Source organism: Nanorana parkeri, unplaced genomic scaffold (assembly GCF_000935625.1).
Source record: "Nanorana parkeri isolate BGI_ZX_2015 unplaced genomic scaffold, ASM93562v1 scaffold418, whole genome shotgun sequence".
Classification (NCBI taxonomy): Eukaryota; Metazoa; Chordata; class Amphibia; order Anura; family Dicroglossidae; genus Nanorana; species Nanorana parkeri.
In genome coordinates, this window is record NW_017306686.1 from 6203 (window position 1) to 26056 (window position 19854).

The 19854-nt window shown below is 43.5% G+C and overlaps 1 protein-coding gene across 1 annotated transcript in view; it reads left to right on the top strand.

Moving 5' to 3' along the window:
* The first annotated feature begins 516 nt into the window (after positions 1 to 516).
* The window catches only part of ST6GALNAC5 (ST6 N-acetylgalactosaminide alpha-2,6-sialyltransferase 5), a 42658-nt gene continuing 23320 nt past the window's right edge, over positions 517 to 19854 (top strand). The window contains exon 1 of the mRNA XM_018559859.1: positions 517 to 722. Within this exon, the coding sequence (XP_018415361.1) occupies positions 517 to 722 (206 nt within the window). The remainder of the gene's footprint in view (positions 723 to 19854) is intronic.

The following is a 19854-nucleotide window of genomic DNA, read 5'->3' on the forward strand; positions in this document are numbered from 1 at the left end:
AGAAATCTCTTAAAAGCATAATTAAATAAAAAAAATGTGCAAAGGACAATAAGAGCGTGGGCCTAAAAATAGATGGCCCCTGCATGCATCCATGTAACAGGGTATATAAGGAATCAGGATGAGCTCAGGCTGAGCCACTGAGCTCCTCCAAACCCAGAAGGAGCTCCTCTCGAACACAGAAGGGGCTCCTCCCGAACACAGAAGGGGCTCCTCCCGAACACAGAAGGGACTCCTCCAGAACACAGAAGGGGCTCCTCCCGAACCCAGAAGGGGCTCCTCCCGAACACAGAAGGGGCTCCTCCCGAACACAGAAGGGGCTCCTCCCGAACAGAGAAGGGGCTCCTCCCGAACAAGAAGGGGCTCCTCCCGAACACAGAAGGAAGCTCCTTTCGTGCCACCAAATCAGCTGCGGGAAGAGAATTCCCTGCCCGCAGCATGACACAGGAGCGGGATGCAGTGACATCATCGACTCTATATGACTACATGCCTATATTTGGTCAATTAGATTGACCTAATATGGATATGTGGCCATATAAGGTCAATTACATCCGCACAAGCATCCTATCCCTTTGTTTACTTGCTGCTGCGGGGCAGGGGATGCAGAGGGATAGCTCCCTCTATGTTCCTCTGAACATAGAGGGAGCTCCTCTAAAAACAGAGGGAAGCTTCTTCCATGGCCTCCAACCAGCTGCGGCCAGGGAATTCCCAGCCCCCAGCTGCACGTAAGCAAATGGGCGGGGTGCAGTGACATAATTGACCAATTGACCTTATATGGTCACATGACTATATTTGGTCAATGACAAATGCCCAATATGGGCATTTGTAGAGCCATCCCTACCTTATTCACTGCCTAAGGTGGCCAGGACAAGGAGAGAATAGTGGGCTAAGCCAAGTTGTTAACCGGGTGGCCGGCAGTTGCCAACCAAGCTATCAGCTTGGAAGGGGGTGCTGTCAGTTGATCGTGCTACCGCTCCAAGCTGCCTCATTATGAGGATGCCCTTGGCCATAAAAAGTCAATGACACCAGTACCGCGGTATTCATGTGCAGGGCGAGGAATGCCCAGCCTGTGCACTTCCCTGTTTGGAGGAGCCCAAACCCGGTCTGAACCTGAACTCATCCCTTCATATTAATAAGGTAGAATATCTGGAAAGGGGAAGAAAACGCTGCTAGTCAACATTTAATATACTTGATTTTTTCTGTGCATTTACCTACAATTTGTTTTAAACCAGTGACAGGTTCTCTTTAAGTATAACCATCCGACGCCTACAACGCATTTCAGTGTAACATCCCCATAAGAGGCTCAGCGGTGCCCCCTGCGTATTACATTATAAAATGTATGGAGTATTTGCGGTATCACTGCAGGCTTATTACTGTTGCGTCTTTGATGTTATCTCCAGAGGTGTGATAGGTAAACGCAGGAATTACCGCTAACACATCACTCTCCTCCATTATCTGATGTGCGATTAGCATAAAACCGCTGACGTGTGAAAAGACAAAACATTTCGGAGGCGCGCTGATAAGTATTAATTACATACGTCTGATTGCCAAGACACATGCGATTAGTGCTGGGAGTGCGAGAGCGGGGCGACATATTGCTCGCGATCATTATTTAGTGTATAATGAGTATCTAGAACTAATTAAAGGACTTTACAACTACAAACTGATAAATTCATATATTTTTTTTTTCCTCTTCATTTCCGATTCCGCAGCGCCGGTCGCCATGGCAACCCGGCTTTGTTTCAAGCAAGTCTCGGCGTCGAGATAGCAGCCCTGCTTAATAATCCCCTCTGGCATGGTGTGGAATAACATAGTTACTGCTCCATCCACATTCACATCACACAGGGCTCGTTAGCACCGCTGACACGCGTGGCTCAGGTGGGAGCGGGATCAGGTGGAATTGGGTTTTCTTCCTTTTTCGGCTTAATGAGGTTAGCGGTGTGTTCTTGAGCCTTGTCAAAAGCGCGACTGAGCGTTTGTAAACGTATATCGTGTGTTTTAACACGTGACGTTGTTGCTAAAAAAAAGAATACCATTTTTAAAGGAGAACTATGGGGTTAAGTCTTTTCTCCATAGTTCTTCTTAGGGTAACGGGAGGACACAAACTAGCGTCCTCCCGTCACCCTAGGCTCATTATACCGCGAGCTGTAGCTCGCGGTATATTGAGACGCCACAGTGCAGCTCGCGGTATACTGAGACGCCGCAGCTGAAGCGGATCCCGACAATTGTGCCGGGATCTGCCCAGCTGCGTGACCGACAGCTGGCTCTGCCTATCTAGAGGCAGAGCCAGCTGTATCTGCCCCCTCCCCCGTCAGTCAGCGCTGGCGGATCGGAGCGGGGAGAATCCAGCCCCTCCCCTGTCACGGCAGAGAGCCGTGACAGGATCGAGAGGTGAGCGAACGCCGGAATGTGTTCGCTCACCTCCCGATCTACTGAGCCGACCTGTGACAGTCTCATTGTCACAGGTCGGCTAGAACTATGAGGTGAGTGAAAAGCACTCACCTCATAGTTCTCCTTTAAAAATATTTATTTGATGCTTTGTTTGGTCAGGTAACTTTGTATTGCGTGTTAATATTCTACATATAACGTCCGGAGGCGGTGTAAGGCCTCATTTACACTGCCGTGCTATGCGCTGCGTATATGCCCGTGCACGCGTATTGTCCCATATGCAGCCTATGCAAATAAATGGCTCCATACACATAGCTGCATATGGAGCCATATATTTGCGCTGCGGAAAGAAATGCGCAAAAACAGAATGGACCTGAGATGCGTTCGGGCAACGTATTTCTGCGTATATTACGCGCATATACGTTTGTGTGCACGTGTATACGCACGTACAGTTCATTAAAATTTATATTACGAATGATGCATTCTGGGATTGCATATAGTGCACGCGTATACATACACGCATGCACGCGCGTACATATGCACATATATGCGTATATATATACAATATTCAATTTTGCTCTTGCGTTGTGTGTGCATGGCCTTAATGTTGCTAAAAAAACAGCTTAGCTGCGACTTGAGGAGATCAGATTAGACACAGAGTGAAAGGTGTCAGAAGAAGGATGCACCTCCTCCTTCTCTCCTACTAGAGAATCTTTATTTAGTCAGGTTACACAGGATGCCAGCTAGCGTGCGTGCATTGCAAGGCTTCCCTAATAATCTCTCAGGGCAATTAATGCACTCTGTATTAAAGAAGGACTCCAGGATTTTGTAAAATTAACCCTTGCGGTGGGGCTACCCCAGCAATGCAAGGGTTAAGTGCTTGTTTTGTCTAGGGGGTGAAAATAAAGAAGATATACTCCACCTGTCTTTAGTCCTGCCGGGCCGCTGGACCAGCCCCTGTAGCCTCTTTTCCCCGGGGCTCTGGCAGTCTAAGGACCCGTGATGTCATCATGTCTAATGCAGGTCTATTAGACATGAGCACACCGAGGGACATACCATAGCCAGAGTGAAGAGGTAGAGAGGTGAGCAGTCACTGCTGCAAGAAGATACAATGAGGGGAATTTATAAAAACTGGAGCAGCCAAAAACTGGAGCAGCCGTGCACGGCAACCAATCCCAACCCACCTTTCATCTTCAAAGCTTAACTGAACAGACTAAAAAGAAGTTGATTGGTTGCCATGTGCAGCTGCTCCAGATTTTGTCTGCTCCAGTTTTGATAAATTCCCCCCAATATCTTCTTGTTTTTGCCCCTAGACCAAAACGAGCACTTAGCCCTTGCAGTCCGGGAGGTAGCTCCACTGCAAGGGTTAATTTTTCAAAATCCTGGAGTTCTTCTTTAAAATAAGTATAGTAAAAAATAAAAAAATAAATCAGTTTTGGATAGAGTAAGGAAAGGATAATAAAACCCATGCCAAGATATTTTTAATCTTTGTCCCATTGCACAGATTTATATTCACTTCCTGTACTGTAAACACAACAGGAAGTGAGAAGATACTAGGGATGCACCGATGCCGATACTAGTATTGGTGTTGATACCGAGTATTTGGGTGGTTACTCGTACTTGGAACTAGTATTTGGAAATACAGGAACTTCCAGTATCAGGTAGCTGGGCGGCGAGTCATCACACGCCGCCCGTAGGGTTGCCACCTGTCCAGGATTCACCTGGACAGTCCAGGTTTTGAATGCTGTGTCCGGGTTTCATGGCAGCAGAAACCCGGACACAAGATGCCAGGCAGACAGGGGCAACCAAAATTAAGATAGGGGCTACTGGCCCCCCACTGAAAATAGTCTCAACTGTGATACTTACATATGAATGGATGACGCTATTTACATATGAATAAGCCGCAACTCATTCTCACAAAAAATGTCCACACATCGCTAGAGTGTTCGGGTTTCATTTGAAGAAAAGGTGGCAACCCTACCCACCCGGCTTCTTTAATGGGACTTCTAAAAAAAATATTGGTACTCGTACTTGAAAAAACGGTATCGGTGCATCCCTAGAGGATACATCTCCAAAGTAAGGGAAATCCCCTATGACATTCTACAACTAAGCCCGTGATTGGGCGAAACTCGTTAGAGAGGGCGGGCCTTGGGTATAAAATCAGTGATGTGGTAGAAGCATCAGTAAACTGTCCCAGCAGAATCCGGGGTGTGCAGCCAGCTTTTCTTTTGTTTGCAAGGGAAATCCCCTCTGACTGAAACAAGTGCTCCCACTGGAAGAGTTCCCCTCTATTCCTATTCGGGTGACAACTCAGAATGTTGGATTTTTCCCTTACTTTTAGTCCCAATGACGATGGCCACCAGGGCCAATAGGAGTCTATATTTTACATTTTGTTCCATGCACGCACAACTTTCACCCAGGATTCACTTTTTTCTTCTTCCTTTTTTCCACAAACAAAACTATCTAATTCTATTTTAAATAACTTTCACGGGGGCGTGGCTTGCCAATGGCGACGTGAGGACGTGACTCCTTGGAGCTCTGCATCTCCCGGCACCAGCCTAAGCTCTAGCAGACGTTATTCTCCCCCTTCTTTGGATGTCTCGGGTGCCGGGAAGTCAGCTGTGCCTCCGGAGTTCCCGACAGTCAGATTTGGCTGATTTTTTTCCCCCCGCGGGTACCGCGAGCCGACAGAGGGACGGGACTTCACATACTATTCTACAGTACATGAATCCTACTCCAGAATAGACTATTTTTTCATCCGTCATGGGGACCTGCATATAGTTCTCTCGTCCTCTTTAGACCCCCCGGTACTCTCGGATCATGCCCCGATTCGGTTGAGTGTGGATCTCCTTGCTCCCTCCTCGAGGTGTTGCTCCTGGAGGCTCAACGAGTCCTTATTACAAGACCCTGACATACACGCGGACCTGACGACCTCCTTGGAGACTTACTTCAGAGTGAATGCCACTGACCAAGCGGATCCTCTGAATGTGTAGTCTTTGAGTCCTGTGTGAAGTATGCCAGCTAGTTGCACTGTCCCAATGGGAGATACCGGGCGAGGGAGAAGAGACCCCCTCCCTCTGCTTTCTCTTCCTCCTTTCTTTTTACACACCTGCCTTGACCTTTTCTAACTGCTCTTCTTTTTACCTCATACGTAGACTATTATGCAGCCACCCTATTGAATTATTGATGGTCACTCGGGGTCCATGGCCTCCGAGCGTGGGGCTCCGCACTGGCAAGAAGTCAGGATTTTCCTCTTGTATGTGGGTTGCCCACGCTGATGGCGGGGACCCCGCTCGGTCGTCACCTTGAGCGGGATTGAAAGTGGAACACTCACAGGGGCGGCTGAATTACCACGTCCGACTAGTGGCATGAATATAATGCTGTAGCTAGACTTGCATTGACTCACTGTGCCGCTGTGCCTTGTACACTACTGTCTCATTTGAGGTTTTGTTACTTATGATGATATGTATACTTTACTCTTAATGTATAACAGTTGGCTGCCTGCGTGCAGACCTATACATGCAATATTTGTGTCAGTTTCCATTTTTTGATTAATAAAGCTGGATTTCAAAAAAATAAAAAAAAACTTTACCAGGTGTGAATCCTGGCTGAAGGTTGTGTGAATCAGGTGTGAAAATACGGATTTTAAATACATTAAAAAAAGTACTCTAAAAACCTGCCAAAATGCCATAGACCAAACCCCATGATACGTGTTCTTAAAAATACTCTGGTGCCACAAATAGCAGGATATTAAATTGAGCCAGTTAAAGCAGACAAATAGAACACTGTAATCCCAAACAGGAACTAAAAATAGGAACTTTTCCCATTTTGTTATTACATTTTTTTTTTTTAAGATCTGCTCTGCTGCCTACCATGGCATAGGTCACATGACCAGTGAGCATTTTCAAGAGAAACCTCTTATTCCTAGCTGAGTTATAATGACAAAGGGAGTGTATTAGTCTTGGCCGCTTCATCAGACATAGCGGCTCAGTCACACCATGGTCAGTGGGGGGGGGCCAACATCTTATAGCAGAGAAGGGCTCCAGTCATGAAAGGCAAGTTCACCATGCTGATTCCAGAGGGAATTCACAGAGGACACAGAAACATAATTAGTGGTTAGGTCTTTGAGAAAGACATCAATATTCTCAAACCTAAAACTGAACTTATTTTGATAGGCAGCTTGCTTTAACATTATTATACTTGTACTGGAAGAACACAATGAATACAGTCCAGAAAGTCAATAGCCCACCTCGAAAAACAATGGAAAATGTCATAGATCAATTCAAACATGATGTCCAACATACTGTACATATACAATCAATATGTATACAGTCATTGCTCATCCAGAAAACAACCAAGTGACAAAATCATTATGAGATCAAGTGGGAAGTATCTGCTTCTCAGTTTTCTTGTATCTTCAGATCAGGGTCCACACCCTGGTCCAGAAACCTTGATGATGGGTTCTTGGCCTATGGATGGAATACCTGGTTGTTATGTTTGAATACATCTACAGCAACTTGAATGATCCCTTGAAGTGAGCCCACAACTTTGTGGACCCCCGTCTATGGTATCAGAATGGCAGGATCTGTTCCACTTCTACAGCACCCATTATTTATGTCAATTGCTATAGAGTAGGACGTGTGGTGTTGACAAAATGGAACTGTTTATATGTAGTCCAGGACCTGACACCCTGAAAGTGCATCTGTAAAAAATAAGTCAAGGCAACTGGACTTGCTGTATCCAGTTGCCTTGACTTATTTATTACAGATATACCATGACCTAGATGAATGAGAACCTTCACAGACACCCTGAAAGTGTGTTTTTCAGTGCCCACCCCTTCCATTGAATTATGTTGGTAGTCTAGAGACTACAGAGAACAAAAGAGGGGAAGGTCCCATCATTGAAGTCAAGCAATTTATAATTAGTTCAACATTGCTCAGCCATAATAAACTAAAGTGTGGACAGCTTGTCCTATCTAAACATTTTCCCAATGATAGTGCCAAGCTCAGATGCAGATTTACTGGCCAGGCGTTGTTTATGTCCTTTCCAGTTCCCAATGAAGTAGTTGCCTATGTGCTGTGGTCAACCATGAATAATAAGGTCCTCACTGCCTCTAGCTTGTCACATGCACCCAGGTTGGCCATTATTGTCTATGGTTGGGCTAGCCCAGATGGTACTATAGCACAGGATGCCTGGTGCTGGAGAGGACATAACTATTGCCCAGAACTGGGCCGGCTGCCACAGCGGGCACTCTATTTTCATCAGCCTTTGAGATGTGTACTACCATTAGGAGATATGATCAGGACTGTGAGGAGAGAGGAAATACTGATTTTGCTTAAAAGTGAATGTGTCCTTATCCTATAAATATAAATTAAACTTAATTGGAATTAAATAAATAAAAACGAACCCGGCCCTAAAAGTATCTCAAAATGGCAGCTTCTGTCTGTTCCCCTCATTATTCAATTAAACAGATGACGGCCCACTCGGAGGGAAACAATAGAAAGTCAATAGAAATTGATTTAATTTCACTTCCAATCTGCTAACCCACTTCGCTGCAGACAAAAACGTACGTTAGGACCGGAGCCAGCCACACTGTGCGCACCGTCCCGAACAGAGCGCTCCGCAGAACAATCAATACAGAGAAGTGTGATTAGATGCCAGTCCATTATTTGTTGCACTTTTGTTCTGGATCCAGGGAACATGTTCTACTGTACATTTGTTGACATCCAGCCCCGCTTATTTATTGCCTCGGCCATATTTGCGGCCTTGCCACAAATCAAAGCGGGCCCATAAAAAGTTCCAGCGTGGCTCCAGACGTCCATCTTGATCAGTCTGTGGAAAGGTCCTCCTGAAGTAAATTGATGCAGTAATTCATTGAAGTGAAAACTTTATTCAACATCATAAATTAACATTTACAGCATCAAGCGTTTATAAGTTTTAGCAGATTTATTGTGCTGTGAACCGAGTCCTGTAGAGCTCAAGGTTTGATAAATGGTTCAGGAGACAGTTCACTCGAGTTCACCTCGGAGCTTTTTAAGTAATAAACACCGGCATTCTGTAAATGTAAGCAACTAACGTGATTTTAGAAACATCTGTCTAATATAGGATTTTTATTTATGAGATATGGAGAAAAGTATCAGTGGTGCCAAAGCAATCAGTCAACTTCCAGCCACCATTTTTTCTACTGAATGTGACACATACGTGAAGGACAACTAAAGGGAAGACAGACTTCTTCTGTGTTCTGACAGGAGTTGAGGTGGAAGGTACAACTAGTATTGGAGCTCCATGATTCCAAAAGTGTTTCCATCTGAGCTATAAGCGAGTTTCTCATTGGCACAAGGCTCCCATGTCGCCCTGACTTCACCAGAGCCCCTGGTGGTGCTAATGGGATTGGTCGCATGATATTTTAAGGATAGATCCCAAGAACCCCTATGCAGGTGGCGGAGGAAACTGGAGACAAGGGTCACATATTAGACCAGGGACTTGTTGGATTAGACAGACAGACAAACATCAAGAGCCAGGTATAATGGAAACTTACAGCAGGCCAAGGTCAGGAAAAGGAGCACATGTATATACAAGGCCAAGACATAAAGAAGTATCATTCCAGGTGAAGCGAACAGGAAAAGAATAACAAGGGTAACCAACTGAGTCAAGTATGGATTCGTGTATAGGATGGTGTAAGGTGATGTTGCATGAAAGCCCTAAAAAGTTGCATTAGATGAAAGGTCTGTCTGATGGCCATTTCACTGTTCTGTAGATCTCTGTCTCCGAGCGACTGGCTTTCTGAAGCTTTTAAAGTGACACTAAACTCAGGAGTTAAATCTTCAAAATGCATTCAAGTAACTTAACTATTAACAATAATGTATCTTATTTGTGTATCACTGGGCTGTAGATCCTCCAATCATCTCTGAATTGGTGCTGACACCGTCCTTCCTTCTGGAGGGTGGATACTTTTGTTCCCCATGGTCCCTGTGTGTGTTGTAAAGTAGCCACCGCTACAAGCTCACTCCTGTGATGAACTACAATCTCAATACAAATTGGTAAACTAAACGTGAGATTGTAGTCCATCACAGGAGTGAGCATGGAGCGGTCACTACTTTACAACACACACAGGGACCATGGGGAACAAAAGTAGCCCCCCTCCAGAAGGAAGGACAGTGTCAGCACCAATTCAGAGATGATGGGAGGACCTACAGCTGAGTGATACACAAATAAGATACATTTTTGTTAATAGTTAAGTTACTTGAATACATTTAGACATTTTTAATTATAATTAAACACTCGTTGATTTAGAAAGCAGTAGATATATGTAAAAAAAAAAAATGAAAAAGTTACCAAAAAGTTAATTACTGACCATTGTCACCGCCGCTCATTCCAGTCTGAAGATCTGGAGTTTCTCGAGCGGCCAAGCGGGATGATGAGAGCAGGCACATGCACAGTAAAGATTTTGAACGGGTTGAAGAGGAAAGACACAGCGGAGGTGAATGCATGCAGGGGGAAGAAAAGATTTGTGACTTTAATGTCACTTTAAGACTTTAAATTTTGAACTTCAAGTGTCTGATGGTGTTGCACTTCTGACGAATAAACTCCACAGTGCGATCGGGGTTGGGTGAAATTAGGGTGCTTTAATATGAACTGCAATAGAATGGAGGAAACTCATCACTGAGGGAACAAGTGTGTAACCGACAAAACAATAATACAGTATAATACAGTATATAAAGCATAACAACTATGCAGGTACAGTACAGAATTATTGTGATTAACATCCAAATGCAGAATCAACATGTGCTCTGTCTGCTGGGAACATCCTCCCCCAAAGCTGCACTAAGGAAGATGCCACCTGTCCTATAATCACACTGCATTTACTTTCACTTGTCACTGGAACATTAGCTAGACCAGTTTAATCTATTATATTCCCAGTTATGCTTATAAGAATCATCTCCCTTACCTGCAATAGAATGGAGGACACTCATCACTGAGGAAACAAGTGTGTAACTGACAGGAAGTTCCCTCAGAAACAAGTAACTAAGTTTCCCTGTCCACTTACAGTGCAGCAGGTGCTCTGGTAAATGTGTCCTCTCTCTACAAACAGGATTTTAGCTTGGAGTGTCACTGTGTCCTCTCTGTAAAAACAGGAGTTTAGCTTAGAGTGTTAATGTGTCCTCACTAAGAGAACCTTAACATGTTATTAGAATATTATTTTGGGGGTGTCTAAGTTTACATTCTTTACACTGGCATTACTAAACATTGCGATTGCATTTGTATTGTTAGAAAATCTACCAGCCTATACCCTACTTTATCCCATGCATTTTGAGCTGCTAAATGTGGTCCGGGAGATGTCTGCTTTTGGCCTTCGAACACATTGGCAGCTCTAAATGGCCCCTTCCTTTTTGCTCCCTGTTACAGGTACATAAAGGGAAAGGAAGCTGACTATTTATCGATCTCCCTGCCTCCTTCCAGCGAAGTAATACTGGATTGAAACCATTGCAGACATTAAGTCCAATAAAAGCTGGAAATGAGCTCTTTATCTCATGGAGCGGCAGTGACAGAGGGGCCAAGTCCGGGCCATTAACTGTCTGACTTTATTGGTCTTTTGCAGCCGACCTGATGAACAGTGAAAGGAATGTGCTGCAGGTCCATGTCCTTTCTCTTCCACTTTAGTCAAACCAGACTGCGCTGAAAATTCTATCAGAGGCTTCACCACTCGGCTAGGCCGCTGTCCTATATAGGCCCCGTGGCATCCATCATAATGATCCACGGCTCCATGTTACAGGCACGTCTCTCCCTTCGCTCGCACATCCTTTCTCTCTACGTTGATTACTTCTGCCCGGCTTCACCTTCACTCCCGGGCTGATAGCTTTGGGTTATCTCTGTATCCTCTCTCCCTCTCCAATAAGGAGGTGATTGATAATGATCTTTCCCAGCGGACACTTTTATTGGGAGCACAACAGAAGTCATTCAGTAAACTTGATTTTTATTGGTGCTTACGGTTTACAGGCCTGTCCCGTATATCCATTGCTGCGGCCGTAGACACCAACGTTGCCTGCCTACAAACAAAGCCCCTGTTAAGGAGGAAGGGAATAAAATGGGGGCGTTGGTGCCAGTAAAAAACTTTAACGAGTGTATGTGAGAAGAGCTTGTTATAAGGGGTTTTAATACTCTGCTCATAGAATGAAGCAGCTGGGATATAAACTCAGCCTTGTCCATAAACCACTCCATTGGTTGTGTATCCCCAAGGACCGTGACAATTTCAGCTCTGTGACTGTTGGTCAGCAATCACTTCATCATTAGACATTGTCATGGGGGAAACAATGGGATATCCTCTGCTAGTATTCTCTTCCAAGAATTATCTTCTTTTCTATGTGCTTGAATAGTGAACATTATTTTTATATCTTGAAATTCATTATATACAGTTCAAGTATTCATACAGTATAAAAGTTCAACATGAAGTATACAGTTCAAGTGTTCATATAAAAGTTCAACATGAAGTATACAGTTCAAGTATTTATATACAAGTCCAAACATCAAGTATACAGTTCAAGTATTTATATACAAGTCCCAACATGAAGTATACAGTTCAAGTATTTATATACACGTCTCAACATGAAGTATACAGTTCAAGTATTTACATACAAGTCCCAACATGAAGTATACAGTTCAAGTATTCATATAAAAGTGCAAACATGAAGTATACAGTTCAAGTATTTATTTAAAGGTCCAAACATCAAGTATACAGTTCAAGTATTTATATACAAGTCCCAACATGAAGTATACAGTTCAAGTATTTATATACACGTCTCAACATGAAGTATACAGTTCAAGTATTTACATACAAGTCCCAACATGAAGTATACAGTTCAAGTATTTATATACACGTCTCAACATCAAGTATACAGTTCAAGTATTTATATACAAGTCCAAACATCAAGTATACAGTTCAAGTATTTACATATAAGTCCAAACATCAAGTATACAGTTCAAGCAGTCATATAAAAGTGCAAACATGAAGTATACAGTTCAAGTATTTATATACAAGTCCCAACATCAAGTATACAGTTCAAGTATTCCTATACAAGTCCAAACATGAAGTATACAGTTCAAGTATTTATATACACGTCTCAACATGAAGTATACAGTTCAAGTATTTACATACAAGTCCCAACATGAAGTATACAGTTCAAGTATTCATATAAAAGTGCAAACATGAAGTATACAGTTCAAGTATTTATTTAAAGGTCCAAACATCAAGTATACAGTTCAAGTATTTATTTACAAGTCCAAACATGAAGTATACAGTTCAAGTATTTATATACACGTCTCAACATCAAGTATACAGTTCAAGTATTTATATACAAGTCCAAACATCAAGTATACAGTTCAAGTATTTACATATAAGTCCAAACATCAAGTATACAGTTCAAGCAGTCATATAAAAGTGCAAACATGAAGTATACAGTTCAAGTATTTATATACAAGTCCCAACATCAAGTATACAGTTCAAGTATTCCTATACAAGTCCAAACATCAAGTATACAGTTCAAGTATTCCTATACAAGTCCAAACATCAAGTATACAGTTCAAGTATTCATATACAAGTCCCAACATCAAGTATACAGTTCAAGTATTCATATACACGTCCCAACATCAAGTATAGTGTTCAAATGCTAAAATGATGCTGCTGGTAAGCCATATGATGAATATACATTATATGCTAGTCGATGTCACCAAGATCACTTGTAATAAGATTGCAGGATAAAAATTAAAAAATTAAAATAAAACAAAGAAAAAATAAAGCTAACCCTGCTGCTCCCACCATCTAGTTGCCAATCTGCATTGGGGGTGGAGCGCATTGAGGAACCTGGCCCTTGGGGCAGCAGAGAGAGTAAATCCGGCCCTGGATGCGTCCTCGCCATACATACTTTGTGCTACAATGTAACCCTCTTTCTGTTCTGGAAGTATGGTGTTAAGTCATTGCCAGATAATAATGATTCCATGCTGACACTTCTGATTTTTTTTTCGTTCCATAAACCTTTTTTGATTTGCGGCTGTCATATGCAATCCGGTTACTTCGACGCCCTATGAACCCTTTTTTAGAAGCGGCGTGCATTCATTTCCAGGGCAGGGAGCGGAATTCAGATGCTCGGGATAATGAGAAGAAATATTCATCTCTGCCTAACAAACTGTGAAAAGAGTTTTCTCACTTTCAAGTCGAACATCTTTCTGACTTGCCTGCGCGGCTTCCACAACAAATAAAAATTAGCGTCCCCGTGTGTCGCCGCCGCCTGTTCATTAGCAAATGTGTCAAAAGAGTCTTTTGCAAAATGGAAATAAGAAAAAAAAAGTTCCGGGACAAGTCTGTCTTACGCGCTGATTGCGGGAGGAAAAGGAAATATTTTAATTGCAGGATATTCTGAAAGTTGTCAGAAAAGACCTGAAAGTGACATTTTTGTAGGAGAGTAGAAATGTTCCATTTAATTGCTCTCTGTGAAGCGTTCCCTCGGTGTTTCTGACATGTATTCAAAGGGAATTTGGGACGGTGTTGAGGAATACTTGACAAGAATCTGAAAATATTGATATTCTCTAGTTGTATATCGCCGTGCTTTAAAGGGATTAATCGGTTTTTAGTATTTCCTTCATAATGTATCATGTTTAGAACCAGAAGAATACGCTATTGTTTTATTTCTTCTTAATTGGATACATAGGAAATAGACCTGGAGGGCCGGGGAGATCAGATTACTCAGACTCCAATTAGTCAGAAGAGGGACCGCCTGACTTAAAGGAGAACTACGAGGTGAGTGATTTTCACTTAACCTCATAGTACGAGCCGACCTGTGACAATGAGACTGTCACAGGTCGTCTCAATAGAGCGGGAAGTGAGCGAACACATACTGTCGCTCGCTCACTTCTCGATTATCTCCCAGGACAGGCAGGACAGGGATCCTCCCAAAATGTTGCGCTACTCCCCCAATGCAAGAAGAACACACAAAAGAAGCACTGCTCCTCCACGGCTCTGTAAAGGAATACGCCGGGTGTTTGCTGCTGGGAGCACGTCCATGCTCCAATAGGAGCCCATTCATGCAAACAGAAGAAAAGCTGACTGCACACTGGATTCCACTGGGATAGTTTATTGAAGCTTGTACCACATCACCGTGGTCCCGCCCAAGGACCTCTGACGCATTTCACCCAATTACGGGTTTAGTCGCAGAGATAGTTGGCTGTTCATGCACTCAGCCCTACATTGTGGGAGGACAGAGTAGATAGCACTACTCCCCCAATCACATGCTCCCTTATAACCGGATATACCATGTTCTCACCCTAGTTATGTCTATCCTATCACTCCAGTGGATAAATGCAGCATTGGGGGAGGGGAGGGGGGGCGAAGGAGGTTATAAGCAATTGGGGAATCAAGCAATTAAATGAACCTGTTGCTTTGCAAACATATGTGCACTTTAAAATGTATTTCTGGACAATTAAGCAAAAAACATGCAGTATAGAGTAAACTCCTGCAATACCTCCACGTTTTCCAATGTTCTGTCTCTTTAAATGGCTGCAAGTACAGAAAATTACCGATTGATCCTGCCAAAAGCACAATGAGCTCCTAACATCCTGTATTGAGCTGACAACTCTTCTTCTGCAGCACTGAAATCCCAAGTGGTGTCTGTGTTGTTTGCCCTGCCCAATTCTTCTCTGCTGGACTACAGAACACCCCCTGTGTTATGGATATGAGGAGAGGGCTAGGTGTGATAGGGTGACACCGCAGGAGCACAGCTGGGTGACAGAGCGTTGGAATAGGGTCATTCATGGCAGGATCAGCAGGGAACATTTTAATAAAACCTGTTTTAAAAATATAAAACATAACTTCCTAAAGCTTATATACGATTCCGGGATTGGGATTACATATATTTTAAAGTCAATTAAATAGATTTTTGTAAAATTTTTGCACAATTGCAGTATTTACTGAAAACTATTAGCAGGTCACCGATTGCTTTCCCCTGCTGTCTGGAATTGCTCTTTAAGGTAAATTGAGTGAATTGTTCTGATATTAGCCCAGCCGCAGTGCATCCTGCAGAGTATTAGTAGCTCACTGATTGGATTTACTCCTTCCCAGGAATTGTTCTTTAACCTTGTTTCACAGGATTATATAAAAGTCCCAACATCAAGTATACAGTTCAAGTATTCCTATACAAGTCCAAACATCAAGTATACAGTTCAAGTATTCCTATACAAGTCCAAACATCAAGTATACAGTTCAAGTATTCATATACAAGTCCCAACATCAAGTATACAGTTCAAGTATTCATATACACGTCCCAACATCAAGTATAGTGTTCAAATGCTAAAATGATGCTGCTGGTAAGCCATATGATGAATATACATTATATGCTAGTCGATGTCACCAAGATCACTTGTAATAAGATTGCAGGATAAAAATTAAAAAATTAAAATAAAACAAAGAAAAAATAAAGCTAACCCTGCTGCTCCCACCATCTAGTTGCCAATCTGCATTGGGGGTGGAGCGCATTGAGGAACCTGGCCCTTGGGGCAGCAGAGAGAGTAAATCCGGCCCTGGATGCGTCCTCGCCATACATACTTTGTGCTACAATGTAACCCTCTTTCTGTTCTGGAAGTATGGTGTTAAGTCATTGCCAGATAATAATGATTCCATGCTGACACTTCTGATTTTTTTTTCGTTCCATAAACCTTTTTTGATTTGCGGCTGTCATATGCAATCCGGTTACTTCGACGCCCTATGAACCCTTTTTTAGAAGCGGCGTGCATTCATTTCCAGGGCAGGGAGCGGAATTCAGATGCTCGGGATAATGAGAAGAAATATTCATCTCTGCCTAACAAACTGTGAAAAGAGTTTTCTCACTTTCAAGTCGAACATCTTTCTGACTTGCCTGCGCGGCTTCCACAACAAATAAAAATTAGCGTCCCCGTGTGTCGCCGCCGCCTGTTCATTAGCAAATGTGTCAAAAGAGTCTTTTGCAAAATGGAAATAAGAAAAAAAAAGTTCCGGGACAAGTCTGTCTTACGCGCTGATTGCGGGAGGAAAAGGAAATATTTTAATTGCAGGATATTCTGAAAGTTGTCAGAAAAGACCTGAAAGTGACATTTTTGTAGGAGAGTAGAAATGTTCCATTTAATTGCTCTCTGTGAAGCGTTCCCTCGGTGTTTCTGACATGTATTCAAAGGGAATTTGGGACGGTGTTGAGGAATACTTGACAAGAATCTGAAAATATTGATATTCTCTAGTTGTATATCGCCGTGCTTTAAAGGGATTAATCGGTTTTTAGTATTTCCTTCATAATGTATCATGTTTAGAACCAGAAGAATACGCTATTGTTTTATTTCTTCTTAATTGGATACATAGGAAATAGACCTGGAGGGCCGGGGAGATCAGATTACTCAGACTCCAATTAGTCAGAAGAGGGACCGCCTGACTTAAAGGAGAACTACGAGGTGAGTGATTTTCACTTAACCTCATAGTACGAGCCGACCTGTGACAATGAGACTGTCACAGGTCGTCTCAATAGAGCGGGAAGTGAGCGAACACATACTGTCGCTCGCTCACTTCTCGATTATCTCCCAGGACAGGCAGGACAGGGATCCTCCCAAAATGTTGCGCTACTCCCCCAATGCAAGAAGAACACACAAAAGAAGCACTGCTCCTCCACGGCTCTGTAAAGGAATACGCCGGGTGTTTGCTGCTGGGAGCACGTCCATGCTCCAATAGGAGCCCATTCATGCAAACAGAAGAAAAGCTGACTGCACACTGGATTCCACTGGGATAGTTTATTGAAGCTTGTACCACATCACCGTGGTCCCGCCCAAGGACCTCTGACGCATTTCACCCAATTACGGGTTTAGTCGCAGAGATAGTTGGCTGTTCATGCACTCAGCCCTACATTGTGGGAGGACAGAGTAGATAGCACTACTCCCCCAATCACATGCTCCCTTATAACCGGATATACCATGTTCTCACCCTAGTTATGTCTATCCTATCACTCCAGTGGATAAATGCAGCATTGGGGGAGGGGAGGGGGGGCGAAGGAGGTTATAAGCAATTGGGGAATCAAGCAATTAAATGAACCTGTTGCTTTGCAAACATATGTGCACTTTAAAATGTATTTCTGGACAATTAAGCAAAAAACATGCAGTATAGAGTAAACTCCTGCAATACCTCCACGTTTTCCAATGTTCTGTCTCTTTAAATGGCTGCAAGTACAGAAAATTACCGATTGATCCTGCCAAAAGCACAATGAGCTCCTAACATCCTGTATTGAGCTGACAACTCTTCTTCTGCAGCACTGAAATCCCAAGTGGTGTCTGTGTTGTTTGCCCTGCCCAATTCTTCTCTGCTGGACTACAGAACACCCCCTGTGTTATGGATATGAGGAGAGGGCTAGGTGTGATAGGGTGACACCGCAGGAGCACAGCTGGGTGACAGAGCGTTGGAATAGGGTCATTCATGGCAGGATCAGCAGGGAACATTTTAATAAAACCTGTTTTAAAAATATAAAACATAACTTCCTAAAGCTTATATACGATTCCGGGATTGGGATTACATATATTTTAAAGTCAATTAAATAGATTTTTGTAAAATTTTTGCACAATTGCAGTATTTACTGAAAACTATTAGCAGGTCACCGATTGCTTTCCCCTGCTGTCTGGAATTGCTCTTTAAGGTAAATTGAGTGAATTGTTCTGATATTAGCCCAGCCGCAGTGCATCCTGCAGAGTATTAGTAGCTCACTGATTGGATTTACTCCTTCCCAGGAATTGTTCTTTAACCTTGTTTCACAGGATGGTAAAACCACTTTGTAATACCGCCAGATAGCCGCCCTCTGACTTCCACTATTAACTGTCAATTTGCAGCAGCAAGAGGACATAGAGAAGCGGCAGAGATTGTATAATGGAGGACAGCCGAGGTGGCCATTATACTAGAGCAACACAAATGTGCTGATGTCTCGCAGCCTGCTGCCATCTATAAGATATCTGGTGGTGTATAGGCGGCTTTCCTATATCATGGACAAATCACACCCCCAGTTATATATAGGCAATGGACACAACCCTACCACACCCCCAGTTATATATAGGAAATTGACACACCCCTGCCACACCTCCAGTTATATATAGGCAATGGACACACCCCTGCCATACCCCCAGTTATATATATGCAATGGACACACCCCTACCTATATATAGGCAACGGCCACACCCCTACCATGCCCCTAGTTATATATAGGCAATGGACACACCCCTACCTATATATAGGCAACGGCCACACCCCTACCATGCCCCTAGTTATATATAGGCAATGGACACACCCCTACCTATATATAGGCAACGGCCACACCCCTACCATGCCCCTAGTTATATATAGGCAATGGACACACCCCTACCTATATATAGGCAACGGCCACACCCCTACCATGCCCCTAGTTATATATAGGCAATGGACACACCCCTACCTATATATAGGCAACGGCCACACCCCTACCATGCCCCTAGTTATATATAGGCAATGGACACACCCCTACCTATATATAGGCAACGGCCACACCCCTACCATGCCCCTAGTTATATATAGGCAATGGACACACCCCTACCTATATATAGGCAACGGCCACACCCCTACCATGCCCCTAGTTATATATAGGCAATGGACACACCCCTACCTATATATAGGCAACGGCCACACCCCTACCATGCCCCTAGTTATATATAGGCAATGGACACACCCCTACCTATATATAGGCAACGGCCACACCCCTACCATGCCCCTAGTTATATATAGGCAATGGGCACACACCTACCATGCCCCTAGTTATATATAGGCATGGACAAAACCCTACCACACCCCCAGTTATATATAGCCAATGGACACACCCCTGTCACACCCCCAGTTATATATAGGCAATGGACACAACCCTACCATGCCCCTAGTTATATATAGGCATGGACAAAACCCTACCACACCCCCAGTTATATATAGCCAATGGACACACCCCTGTCACACCCCCAGTTATATATAGGCAATGGACACACCCCTACCATACCCCCAGTTATATATAGGCAATGGACACACCCCTGCCATGCCCCTAGTTATATATAGGCATGTACACACCCCTGCCATGCCCCCAATTTTTTTGTAGGCAATGGACACACCCCTGCCATGCCACTAAGTATATATAGGCAATGGACACACCCCTACCTATATATAGGCAATGGACACACCCCTACCACGCCCCTAGTTATATATAGGCAATGGACACACTCCTACCTATATATAGGCAACGGACACACCCCTACCACGACCCTAGTTATATATAGGCAATGGACACCACCCTACCACACCCCCAGTTATATATAGGCAATGGACACACCCCTGCCACACCTCCAGTTATATATAGGCAATGGACACACCCCTACCACGCCCCTAGTTATATATAGGCAATGGACACA